At 46.9% G+C, this 12,510-nt stretch overlaps 1 protein-coding gene across 1 annotated transcript in view; it reads left to right on the forward strand.

The window, feature by feature from the left end:
- YARS1 (tyrosyl-tRNA synthetase 1) overlaps positions 1–12,340 on the forward strand; it is a 31,788-nt gene extending 19,448 nt beyond the window's left edge. Inside the window, exons 6-13 of the mRNA XM_081223928.1 lie at positions 466–558; positions 3,231–3,366; positions 3,844–3,929; positions 7,038–7,173; positions 7,951–8,048; positions 8,917–9,110; positions 9,653–9,794; positions 11,485–12,340. Coding sequence (XP_081080054.1) covers positions 466–558; positions 3,231–3,366; positions 3,844–3,929; positions 7,038–7,173; positions 7,951–8,048; positions 8,917–9,110; positions 9,653–9,794; positions 11,485–11,595 — 996 coding nt within the window. The 3' untranslated portion in view covers positions 11,596–12,340. The remainder of the gene's footprint in view (positions 1–465; positions 559–3,230; positions 3,367–3,843; positions 3,930–7,037; positions 7,174–7,950; positions 8,049–8,916; positions 9,111–9,652; positions 9,795–11,484) is intronic.
- Positions 12,341–12,510: the final 170 nt, after the last annotated feature.

Here is a 12,510-nt window from a genome sequence, read left to right on the forward strand (position 1 = left end):
TATCTCCTCTGCTTAGTCAGACTGCTGCTCTCTGCTTGGTCTCTTTTTTCTCAGCACTCAGTTTGAAAAAAATGCCCTCAAGGAGAAAGCCAGGGTGGATGTAGGGTCACCTAGCTCCCTTCTCTCAAGATTTGTAGCCCTACGCTTGTTGCTGTCTAATGTCTGCAAATGGTTATTTGCAGCTTATAGAAATGGAATATTTCTATATTTCCAGCTTTTAGAGTTGTTTATGGCAGTAGGGTAAGTCCAATAGCCTCACAATGTAATACTAATAGAAAAACAGTAGGGAAAAAAACCCTTGTTAATATTATGATCACCACTGAAAAGTTATATATCCAGTAGAAAAAAAAGATTGGCACGAATATATCAAACTGTTACATGGCAGGCCAGGTTAGATGAGATCGGGGCACCGAGGAGGAATTCATACTAATATCTGCTTTCGTGTGTTTCTTTCTAACCCCCTAGTACCTCCCTGCACTTGGCTACTCAAAACGGGTCCACCTGATGAATCCTATGGTTCCAGGATTAACTGGCAGCAAAATGAGCTCTTCAGAAGAGGTAGGTTGCCAGCTCTGACTTGAGTTGAGAAATCTTCAGCAAGAGATGAAGTAATTGAGGACTAGAAAGAACAGTAACCTGGCTAACTAAAATTCTCAAATATCTGAGCTATAAGGAATCTTAAGTTATCCAATTAATTCCAGTGGTTCTTGAGTATTGAAGGACCCAGGGAGCAGTCCTGATGAGATCCAGTCATAATTTTAAGTTTTACCGCTGCTGATGAAAAGTACAAGCAAAGGGACTTCCCTGGTGGTGCAGTGGTCAAGAGTCTGCCTGCCAATGCAGGGCACACGGGTTCAAGCCCTGGTCCGGGAAGATCCTACGTGCCGCAGAGCAACTAAGCCCGTGCACCACAACTACTGAGCCTGTGCTCTAGAGCCTGTGAGCCCCAACTACTGAAGCCCACACTCCTAGAGCCTATGCTCTGCAACAAGAGAAGCCACTGCAATGAGAAGCCCACGCACCGCAATGAAGAGTAGCCCCCCGCTCGCCACAGCTAGAGAAAGCCCCCGTGCAACAACAAAGACCCAACACAGCCAAAAATAAATTTAAAAAAAAAATGTACAAGCAAAAGTAGTTTCTTCACCCATAGAACTGTGATAAAAGTCAGCCTTATTAATGAGAAAGCTGTGGTTGCATCTCACCAATTAGCATCTTTTTTAAAAAATATTTTATTTATTTATTTATTTATTTGGTTGGTTGGTTGGTTGCGCTGGGTCTTAGTTGCAGCCGGCAGGCTCCTTAGTTGTGGCTCACCGGCTCCTTAGTTGTGGCATGCGAACTCTTAGTTGCGGCATGCATGTGGGATATTGTTCCCTGACCAGGGATCAAACCCAGGCCCCCTGCATTGGGAGCTCAGAATCTTAACCACTGTGCCACCAGGAAAGTCCTGAGCATCTTTTTATTTTTTATTTAATTTTTATTTTATATTAGAGTATAGTTGATTTACAATGTTGTGTTAGTTTTAGGTGTACAGCAAAGTGATTCAATTATACATACACATATATCCATTCTTTTTCAAATTCTTTTCCCATATAGATTATTACAGAATATTGGGTAGAGTTCCCTGTGCTATACAGTATGTCCTTGTTGACACCAGTTAGCATCTGGATTCCTAGGGTGATGTTTAATATAATGATTTTGATAGATATGTTTTTTAACATTTAAAAGTCCTGGTTGGGGAAAGTGCAGTTTTGTTCTGATCACTAAGGTACAGAATAGAAGAATTAGTGGACTTTTAAGAGAGAGAGAGAGAGAGAGTTGATTAAGGCTCTGTCCTTAGAGATTCTGATAAAGTGGTTCTGGGGAACAACTCAGGAATCTGTATTTTCTTTCAAAGCTTACTAGTTGATTCTGATTGGAGTCATTTTTGGACACTCATCTAGTGCTTTAAGTCTGATTTCTAGATCTTTGTCTGATCATGGATTGGTAAATATAGGCATAGAAACCATTATTGTTATTTTTTAAGGAATAGACTCGTTCCTTTTTCTCTCATTAAAATGCCCTATGTGTCAGTTGTTTCTCTGACAAAGTCTATCACTCACCCTATTTAGTAACATTCACCATATCTTCATCCTGGAAATCAGTGCCAGCAGCAGTTCCTAAATGTGACTGCAGCAGAATCACGTTCAGAGCTTTCTAAAATACAAATGCCTGGGCCAACCCCAAGAAATTTTGATTTATTAGGTTTGGGTGGAGCTGGTAATTTGTGTTTTTTAAGCACCCCAGGTGATTCACGTACAGTCATATGTTGACCAGAGCTTGGTAACCACTGGACACAAATGGGCGTTGAGTTCACTCACTCCAAAATAAGAAACAAAGCCTGTTACCCTAAAAAGGACAAATGGCTCTAGATAATACCTAATACCTGGTGTTGGTGATGGCTGTGAAACAAGTATTCTGACACGCTGCTGATGGCAATGTCACTTGATATATGCCTGTCAGAAAACAGCTTGGGGCCTAGCAGTTTTTGGTAGCTGTAATCCTAGAGAAGGCAAAAGGACCTCTGCAAAGCTGTTCATCGTAGCATTGTATATAGTTTGTAAAAATGAGAACATAATCTAACAGTTTAGAAATTGCCAAATAAATTATGTTGTCACTAATAATTGGGAATATAATACAGCATAAAAATTATAAGCGAAGACTAGGTAGCCACTCAAAAGTACTTACGATGCAGTCTCAAGTGAAAAAACACAGGAGGTTTATTCTCCAGCTGCAAATTTTTTTTTTTTTTTTTTTTCTTTTTGCGGTATGCGGGCCTCTCACTGTTGTGGCCTCTCCCGTTGCGGAGCACAGGCTCCGGATGCGCAGGCCCAGCGGCCATGGCTCACGGGCCCAGCCGCTCCGCGGCATATGGGATCCTCCCAGACCGGGGCACGAACCCGTATCCCCTGCATCGGCAGGCGGACTCTCAACCACTGCGCCACCAGGGAGGCCCCTCCAGCTGCAAATTTATAACGATTCCATATGCTGCAAATAAGGCCTGGGAAGAAGAGAGAAATATTAAAATATTTTTATTTAGTATTGTGAGTGGTCCTTCACTCCGATTAACTCTGCTTTTGTTAAAGTCATTTAATGTTTAAATCTTTGTCCAAAAAAATTAAAATACAGATTAGTTGAGCATATTCTCATTTTCAACCACAAGAGGTCCTCCTCTCCTCCCTGGCTTCTAGGAGTCCAAGATAGATCTCCTGGATCGGAAAGAGGATGTGAAGAAAAAACTGAAGAAAGCCTTCTGTGAGCCAGGGAACGTGGAGAACAACGGCGTTCTGTCCTTCATCAAGCACGTCCTCTTTCCCCTCAAGTCTGGTAAGATACTGCCTGTTTTCTTCTCGGAGGCCAGGCTGAAATAGCAAAACCAGTGCTGTGATCATACTTGTGGTTTGTCACAGAGTCTTCCTCCAGGGGCTGGCTTCCCCGATTCTCTGCTCTGATTTCTCATATATTAATGTGTGATTGAAGTGGGGATATCGTTGAGTTGTCTGTGTGTTTGTTAACAGGGTAGGTTCTAAGTGGGGTGTCAGGGTGAGCAGGGGTGCTAGAAATGAAGGGGTCAGGCAAATGGACTAGAGGAATACAAAAGAGACGAAAGACACGATCGTTCCCCCAAGCTTGGATGCTAGCTGGGTATACAACATTGCCACTCATCCAATTTAAAAACAATAAAATGCCATATGATGAAGTTCAAAATATATGGCAGAAACTACAGATACCCATACATTTGGGCCAGGAATGCTGACTTGCCATTATCAGTGAGTTTGTTGGCATGGATCCTTTTTCTTATAGAGTTCGTGATCCTTCGAGATGAAAAATGGGGTGGAAACAAAACCTACACAGCTTACTTGGACCTGGAAAAGGACTTTGCTGATGAGGTAATACCAGAGGAGGAGTAATCCCCACTGAACTCATTCTGACAAATCTCTCCATGTGGCCTTGCCAGGTTTCTTGTTACGTGCCACAGGGCTCTGTCATCATGCTCTTGGGTCCATATATTTTGTATTAATGGCTTAGATCCACGTGGTTCATGGATTAGAGTAGCAAATGGCACAAAACTAATATATTGGTGTCCTAATCACACTCCAAAGGACTTAAGCTGGAATGAAGGACCGACAAACTCAACAAGATGAAGCATTTCAGGGACAGGTACAAAATCAAGGTTCAGAAAAGAGACACAGCTATAAAAGCACAGAAAAGAGAATACTATTCATTTCGACAAACAATTTAACAAAAGACTCACTAGGTTCACATGTGTTTGGCACCATGCTAGGGGCTGGCATTACAAAGAGGATTAAATCCTCATGAAGCTCATAGTCCATAGGAGAGGCAGACATGTAAATAAATAATCACTTACTGGTTACTGTACCAAGTATACATGGTCCAGAAATAGAACAGGAGGAAGTGATTACCTGGCTGTCTGGGAAAGCTTTGTGGAGGGGACAACATCCAAACACCGTTTCACTTGAGGATTAGGAGTTCATGAGGCAACCTGTGAGGGAATGCATTGTGCACAGATGTGGTAAGATGAAAACAGCATGGTGTCTAAGGAATCACAAGTGCTTTCGTCTGACTAGAGTCTACAAGGTGATGGGGGGCACTGTGGGAGAGGGAGATAGGCCAGATCATGAAGGGAAGGAGTGATAACAGTGTGTATGGGGAATGAAAGGAGGGGTCTTGACTGACTGAATTTGGGCTGAAGCGGCAATGTGACGGGGCTGTCAGAAATGTTCATGAGGTCTAGGCCTCAGTCATCAGAAATGTAGAGTCTGGAACCAGGGAGTTGACCATCCGTTCAGTTCTGCATTGTTCTGAGTACCTTTGGGGTTGTGCATTCAGCCCTGGACTTCAATTGTGTGAGGTTTATTTGACAATCTGGGGTGTGTTGGTGGGGAGAGGAAGGATGCCATGATAGGGAACAGACTGCAAACTGTGTCACAAAGCACAGCTGAAAGAACTGGGCGTGTTGAGCTGGGAAGCAAGCATGTGTTCACCCATCCTTGAACACAGGGAGGGCTCTCCTGGGCGAGGGGTGAGGTTCCTTCTTGTGGCACCAGACGGCTGAACTAGGGCTGCGGGTGGAAACCACAGGGAGGCTTGTTTAGGCTTGAAGAACTTTCTAGTGGCCTCAATGGTGTGGTGATGGGCAGGGCTGCCTGGCCTGACCTTGCATTCCCCATCACTGAGGTGTTCAGGCAGAGGCCAGAGGACCACTGGAGGCAAGGTTGTATGAGGGTTTGAGCACCAAGCGGAAGAAAAGACTCAATGACCCCTGAGGTCTGAGGGCCCTTAAGGCCCATTTTTTGGACATTTGGCAGCTACTGCTCTGAAACCCATCTGAGGCAGAGGCCACAGAACCCACACCCCACTCCTCCTATGAACAGTCCTTTATGGGACTGATGAGACGGAATAGAAGAAACGCTTCTGAAGAGCCTGACAGCGTAACCAGCAGCACTTTCTGTGATGGTGGACATGTTCTGTCTGTACTAACACAGCCACCACTGGCCACATGTGTCTGTTGAACCTCACAATGTGACCAGTAAACTGAGGAACTGAATTTTAACTTACATTTAAATATGCACATGAGGCTTGTGTCTACCATATTGGACAGTGCAGGTCTAAATCTTTTCTATTAAAAATGAAACATTCGGGGGCTTCCCTGGTGGTGCAGTGGTTGGGAGTCCGCCTGCCGATGCAGGGGACATGGGTTCGTGCCCCAGTCCGGGAAGATCCCACATGCTGCGGAGCGGCTGGGCCCGTGAGCCATGGCCACTGAGCCTGCGCATCCGGAGCCTGCATGTCCGGAGCCTGTGCTCCGCAACGGGAGAGGCCACAACAGTGAGAGGCCTGTGTACCGCAAAAAAAAAAAAGAAACATTCGGGACTTCTCTGGGTGGCACAGTGGTTAAGAATCGTCCTGCCAGTGCAGGGGACACAGGTTCAAGCCCTGGTCCTGGAAGATCCCACATGCCGCGGAGCAACTAAGCCCGTGCACCACAGCTACTGACCCCACGTGCCACAACTATTGAAGCCCTCACACCTAGAGCCCACGCTCCACAACAAGAGAAGCCACCACAATGAGAAGCATGCCTACTGCAATGAAGAGTAGCCCCCGCTCGCCATAACTAGAGAAAGCCCACGTGCAGTAATGAAGACCCAACGCAGCCTAAAATAAATAAATTTATTTAAAAAAAAAATGAAACATTCCCGAGGAAACAAAGGAATAACATCAGAAACAAAAACATAGGCATTTTTTTTATTACATGTATTCATACCTAGGGGACGTCCCCTCAGAATATCTTAGAAGATCCTTTGGGGCCAGATTTGGGATGTAAAAGTGGTAGTCACAGGACACGAGAAGAAAAAATGGAATTACTGAGCTCCTACCATGTACTAGCACTACTCACCATTTTTACCCACGTTAAGTGATTTAATCCTTATTCTGACTCTAGGAGGTAAAGGTATTGTTGTTTTCATTTTTTAAGCGAAGAATCCAAAGCTCAGAGGGGTTAAGTGCCTGGTTGGAGGTCACCCAGCTAGCTGGGACTCTCACCCCAGGCTCTAACTCCAAAGGCTTGTTCTTCCTTCTTGCTCACTCAGCTCCCCCCTCAGACTGTCTCTAGCTCCTGGGTTCCCTATGTGAATGTTTCCCTACCTGTAAATAACACATGCTTTACGCCACTACTCTGAGCATAAATGGAGGGACTAGAAGAAGTCAATTAAAAACATTCAGCCTCTAAAAACCCTCAAGTTAGTGTGGAATTCAGTGTCAAAAGACCTGGGTCTTGGACATATTAGATAACCTTTTGAACCTATTTCCCCTTCTCTGCTCTACCAGCTTCACAAGCTTGTTCTGAGGTTCAAATAAGACCCTGCTCAGGAAACACCCTGCATCCTATATGCATATTATTCTTAGTAGATTCAGGTGTCCTATGCCCAGTTCACCTGTTCCAGTGCCCCTTCTCACCTGGCCTTGTACACTTGCAGGTTGTGCACCCTGGAGACCTAAAGAATTCTGTTGAAGTCGCCCTCAACAAGTTGCTGGATCCCATCCGGGAAAAGTTTAATACCCCTGCACTAAAGAAACTGTCCAGCGCTGCCTACCCAGATCCCTCGAAGCAGAGTAAGGCCAGCTGGGGAGGGGTCGGGCTTGGGGGAGGGGTGACATCATCAGGTAGAGAGCCTGTCAGTGGGCCTCAGAAAAGGGTCTGTCTTCAATTCAGGCCCGAGAAGCCGGTGGGGGGGAGGGCGGGGCGTGGTCTGAAGTGCAGGAATGTCATGCCCCGTTGACTGGTGGAATGGAACTCCAGTCATCTTGAATTTGGTTTGGTCGGTACTATGAAGTGATTACATCCTGCTGTACCAACACTGCTGTGAGTGCTGGTTTGAGACATGTACTTTGATCCTTTCACAAGGTCTGCCTCTTCAGTTAAGGAGACCAATTGGGTTAGACCATGAGGGTAACACAGCTGCTTGGGCAGGGTCTGTGCAGCATCTCAGGGAAGCTCATCTCTAGATTTGCCCAGTTCCCTTCCACGTGCTCCTGACTGGTTCTTAGTTGGCCAGCCACGCATCCACGATGCTGAGATAACATTAAGAGTCTTGTGTGGCCCTGCCAGAAAAGGAGGAATGGCTGAATATATGTGGAATGCCCGAATGGTGGCAAAGCTACACTTGGCCCCTCCCCTCCCCTCCAGCCCAGTACCTGAAGGAGAGAGAGATGAAATCTGGCATGTCACTTCTCAAAGGCTGCCGGCCCTGTTTTAAAGAAGGTATAATTCAGTGGGTAGATTCTGGGGATTCTGCACTAAGTCCTGCTAGTGTCATTTGGGGGGGATCAGCAGCTGACCTGTCATGGGAAGGAGGAGAGTTCTGAGCCTTGGGTTCTTCTTATCTCCAGAGCCAGTTGCCAAAGGCCCAGCCAAGAATTCAGAACCGGAGGAGGTCATCCCATCCCGCCTGGATATACGTGTGGGGAGAGTCATAAGTGTGGACAAGGTACTCATTTTCCACCATGTCCCGGAGAGGCAGACAGGGGTCAGGTTTGTCTGCTTCCATCTGGAGGAAACCTGGCCTGGGATGGGAAGTAACATCCCTGAGGTCATATTGCGAGTCAGAACCCAGGCATCTAATTCCAGGCGTCAGGCTTTTTTCCCTTTGCTATCTCTGGACCTTATTCAAACAAACACAGCCAGGAACTCAGAATACGGAGGGATGTTAGTCAGAAGGAGCTTGTTTATCCATCAAATCCAGTCTGATTGACTCACCTGGTCTCTCCCAGCTTGTCTGGACTAGCCACAGGCCTTATCTTGGATCAGGTACTTTGTCCTTCCCTCTCCCCACCCCAGAAAATGGTGAAGGGAGGACTTCCTTTTTCCCAGAGGCAGATGGCTATGCAACCAGTGGCCTGGGACCAGTGGTCTGGGTATTTTTTTTCTCCCAGGATTGATTTGCTTTTCACCATATTAGACTAACCACCAAAACTACCTTGAAATAGCTGCTGATGCTCTTGTTCCGGATGGTGAAGCCAGCAGCTGCCTCCCGTCTTCCAGTCCCCCTAGGACTGGGATTGATCTGGTGCACACATGGCCATAATGGTGGCCACCCAGGCAGTCCAGGCCATTTTAATCTCTGTTAGAGGTTCCTTCCACTTCTAACACAAGTAATTAGGCTCATGTTACTCAAATCTGCCTCTTTGGGGCCCCTTCTCATGTCTGCTGCCTGGGACCTGGAGAGTTAGCACTAAGAGGGTTCCTCCAGGGCCTCAGTAAGGAGTGGATGCCCCTTTCTGGAGTCAGAGGGTTCACCAGGCCCCATGATCCATTCCATTATGATGTTCTCTGGGCCTGACATCTCTTGCTGGCAGCACCCAGATGCAGACAGCCTGTATGTGGAGAAGGTTGATGTGGGGGAAGCTGAACCACGGACCGTGGTGAGCGGCCTGGTGCAGTTTGCGCCCAGGGAGGAACTGCAGGACAGGCTGGTGGTGGTGCTGTGCAATCTGAAACCCCAGAAGATGAGAGGAATCGAGTCCCAAGGCATGCTTCTGTGTGCTTCTATGTGAGTGAGGACTTGGGGGCTGGGGAGCGCAGGGCCTGGGGAGGCCCGGAAGAGGGGGGATTAGCCCACATGCTGCCCTTCCACATGCCAGGTGGAGGCCCTGAGAACACTACCCAAAAGATGATGCATGGAGGGATTATTTATTGCACAAGAGCCGTGGATGAAGCACTTTACCTAAAGTTAACTTTATTAAAACAGAAATTGAAGATTCTAAGCTGTGTGCTTGCTCAGGTCTCTCTACTAGTAAGAGGTGAAACCAGGATTCAGACCCAGTTCACTGACTATTATGTCATATACTTCCTCCCCTAAAAGCCCAGATTTTGGAGTCTCTCCTGACATAGAATTTTAGTTCAGCCCTGGTTAACCCAATGCGGTTGATATCCAGAGACGTAGTACAGCAGTGAGGAACTCCTAGGGCCCTGGCATTGAGGGTTCCCTAAATCCCATTAGGCCCCTAGGAAAAGGCCCCAGTGCTTTGGCCTCCATGGCAGCTGGAGACAGTCCATAGCCTCACTCCTGTCTTGTTCTGTGTGTCTTCCCAGAGAAGGGGCAAGCCGCAAGGTTGAGCCTCTGGACCCTCCTGCTGGCTCTGCTCCTGGTGAGCGAGTGTTTGTGAAGGGCTATGAGAAAGGCCAACCAGATGAAGAGCTTAAGCCCAAGAAGAAAGTCTTTGAGAAATTGCAGGTAACAATCTGCACTTTCCCCCTCATACCAGGGCTGCCTGGACTGTCTCCAGATTGCTCTGTTACTGAATCCACACCTGCCCTTTTCCCAGCTGGGCCTTCCTGCGTCTAAGCCCCTCTCTTCCTCCTTCATTCCAGACCTGTCAAATGAGGTGCCTGAGGAGCCTGTGGGCCCTCGCAGGTACTGAGCACTGACAGACTGTTTGAGGCACTGTGTCAGGGACTTGAGACATTTCCTCATTTGACCTTCCGTCTGTGATAGATTATCCCCAATTTATCTGGCAGGATACCTGCCAAGGCCACACAGGGTCACCGGAAATGATGGAGCCAGGATGAGAGCCCTCCCAGGGTCCCTCCTGCCCACCTTGACCTGAGAGCACTCATTCTCTTTGCTTCAGGGGCATTGACTCATGGCCTGCCCCGAATTCATTCATTCATTCAGCACCCTAATATATGTGTCCGGCACCGTTCTAGGTGCTTGGGCTACATCCTTGAATAAAGCAGCAGAGATTCACTCTCCTTGTGGAACTAACGCTACACATGTGACTCTTCCTAGTTAGTTAGTACCTTGTTTCCTCAACTAGACAGTATTTCTGGAGGGCGTTTAGAGTGGTTTCTACCTCTCCATCCTCCTGCAAGTGGCAAATGGCTTTGTCCCCTCCCTCCTTTCCTAGTTTTCCAGGCCAGTTTTTTGAATCCACTATTTTTTTCTAGCTATAAAATAAATTTTCATTGTAGAAATGGCTAAAATGTAGCGGAAAGTGAAGAAAATAAAACCTCCATAGTCCTGCTACCTAGAGATGCTGAAAAATGTCATTAGTGATTATTTCTTTCTGGGCTTTCTCTATGCACAGTGATAATATATTTATAGTTCGAGTCATACCATGTTTGTTGTTCTTTTTTTAAAATATTTATTTATTTGGCTGTGTCGGATCTTCCTTGCGGCATGTGGGATCTGCTCATTGCAGCGCGCAGGCTCTTCGCTGCGGCGCAGGCTTCTCTCTAGCTGTGGCCTGCGGGTTTTCTCTTCTCTAGTTGTGACACGGGCTCCAGAGCGCATGGGCTCTATGGTTTGCTGTACATGGGCTCTAGTTGAGGTGCGTGAGCTCAGTAGTTGTGGCGCGCAGGCTTAGTTGCCCCGCAGCATGTGGGATTTTAGTTCCCTGACCAGAGATCGAACCTGCATCCCCTGCATTGGAAGGCAGATTCTTTACCACTGGACCACCAGGGAAGTCCCTCTTCTTCTTCTTCTTTTTTTTTTTTTAATTTAACTTTAGGCCTCAAAGATTTCCCCATCTTCTTAAATACTGAGGTAGGGGGAAGAACCATACACACACACACACACACACACATATACATACATATATATAGTATTAGATAATAATGATCATAATTTACCCCAAACCTTATTAGACATTGAGGTGGTTCTCAGTTTTTCACTCTTAGAATGTTACGATCGATGTCCTGGTACCTAGCTCTTTCTATTTATTCATGATTATTTCTTTAAACTAAGCCCCTAAAATGAACTCACCTTAGGCAAAAGATAGAAATACCTTGAAATGAAAGCTTTTCGCAAACTGCCCTTAGAGAAGTTGAGTCAATTTACACTACTAGTAGTATAAGAGTCTTTGTTTTCTTGTAGTCCTGCTACCATCAGTATAATCACTTTTGTTGTTGTTTTTCTTATCCAGGCTGACTTCAAAATTTCTGAGGAGTGCGTCGCACAGTGGAAGCAAACCAACTTCATGACCAAGCTAGGGTACATCTCCTGTAAATCACTGAAAGGGGGGAACATCAGCTAGCCAACCTGGCGTCTTCCTCCCTTCTCTCATCATCCTGAGTCACCTGCTGTCTCCTTAATTTGCTCCATCCATCATCTGCTTACCCATCTCCCAGGACACTGAATTAGGAAGTTTGGGACTCTGTGAGGTGCAAGACTTGGTGAGGGGCAGCTCAGCCTCCCCAGGATCCAGGATCACCGTCTGGCTGCAGGGAGAGGCTGACCTCCCAGGTAGTGATGAGCGCGAGGCAATGCAGGGAGTGCACCCCTACCTTCTTCCCTTGGCAGCTGACCTGACAAATCTGGTTTCAATATGATGTAACTCAGAAAAAGTTTATGCCATAATCCTTGTAACTGGAAAAGTATTGGTTTCCAGTTTTCCTAGCGTTATCCCAGCAGCTGTGCCTCTGGCTGAGATCTGGTGCCTGAACTGGGCTAATTACAGCCTCTCCCCAACAGGAAACTGTGGGATTTGAAAAGGGAAGGGAAGGGAAAACAGAGAACCTACTGGTCTACCAAGTGGTTGGCACCTTTCCCCAATGCCTGCCAACCCTGAGGCTTGTCGCTGGGGGCAGAGCCTGCCCCGGGACTCCTGGATTGCCCTTTGATCCTGCTGGGGGGACACTCCCTAAACCAGCTGCGTGTTATTGGATGGCACAGCCTGGTTCTTTCTTCAGGGAGGGTGTGGTACTTCTCCATAAGGCATCTCAATCAGGACCACTAAGTATCATTGTCATAATTTCAAATAAAATGTCTGAACAAGGGTGTCTGGACGGGACCTGTCTGTGAGCTGCACCATCTCAGGAAAGGAGAACACAGTGTGTAGCAGCTTCTGGGCCCCTCACCCAGCCTCGGGCTGTTTGTATCTTGGACTTTTGACCCTGTAATGGGAGCGGGGGTGGACTAGGCTGGATGGCAGACACCTTGACTTCCCCTT

This window comes from Mesoplodon bidens (genome assembly GCF_964165515.1).
Source record: "Mesoplodon bidens genome assembly, chromosome: 2".
NCBI lineage: Eukaryota > Metazoa > Chordata > Mammalia > Artiodactyla > Ziphiidae > Mesoplodon > Mesoplodon bidens.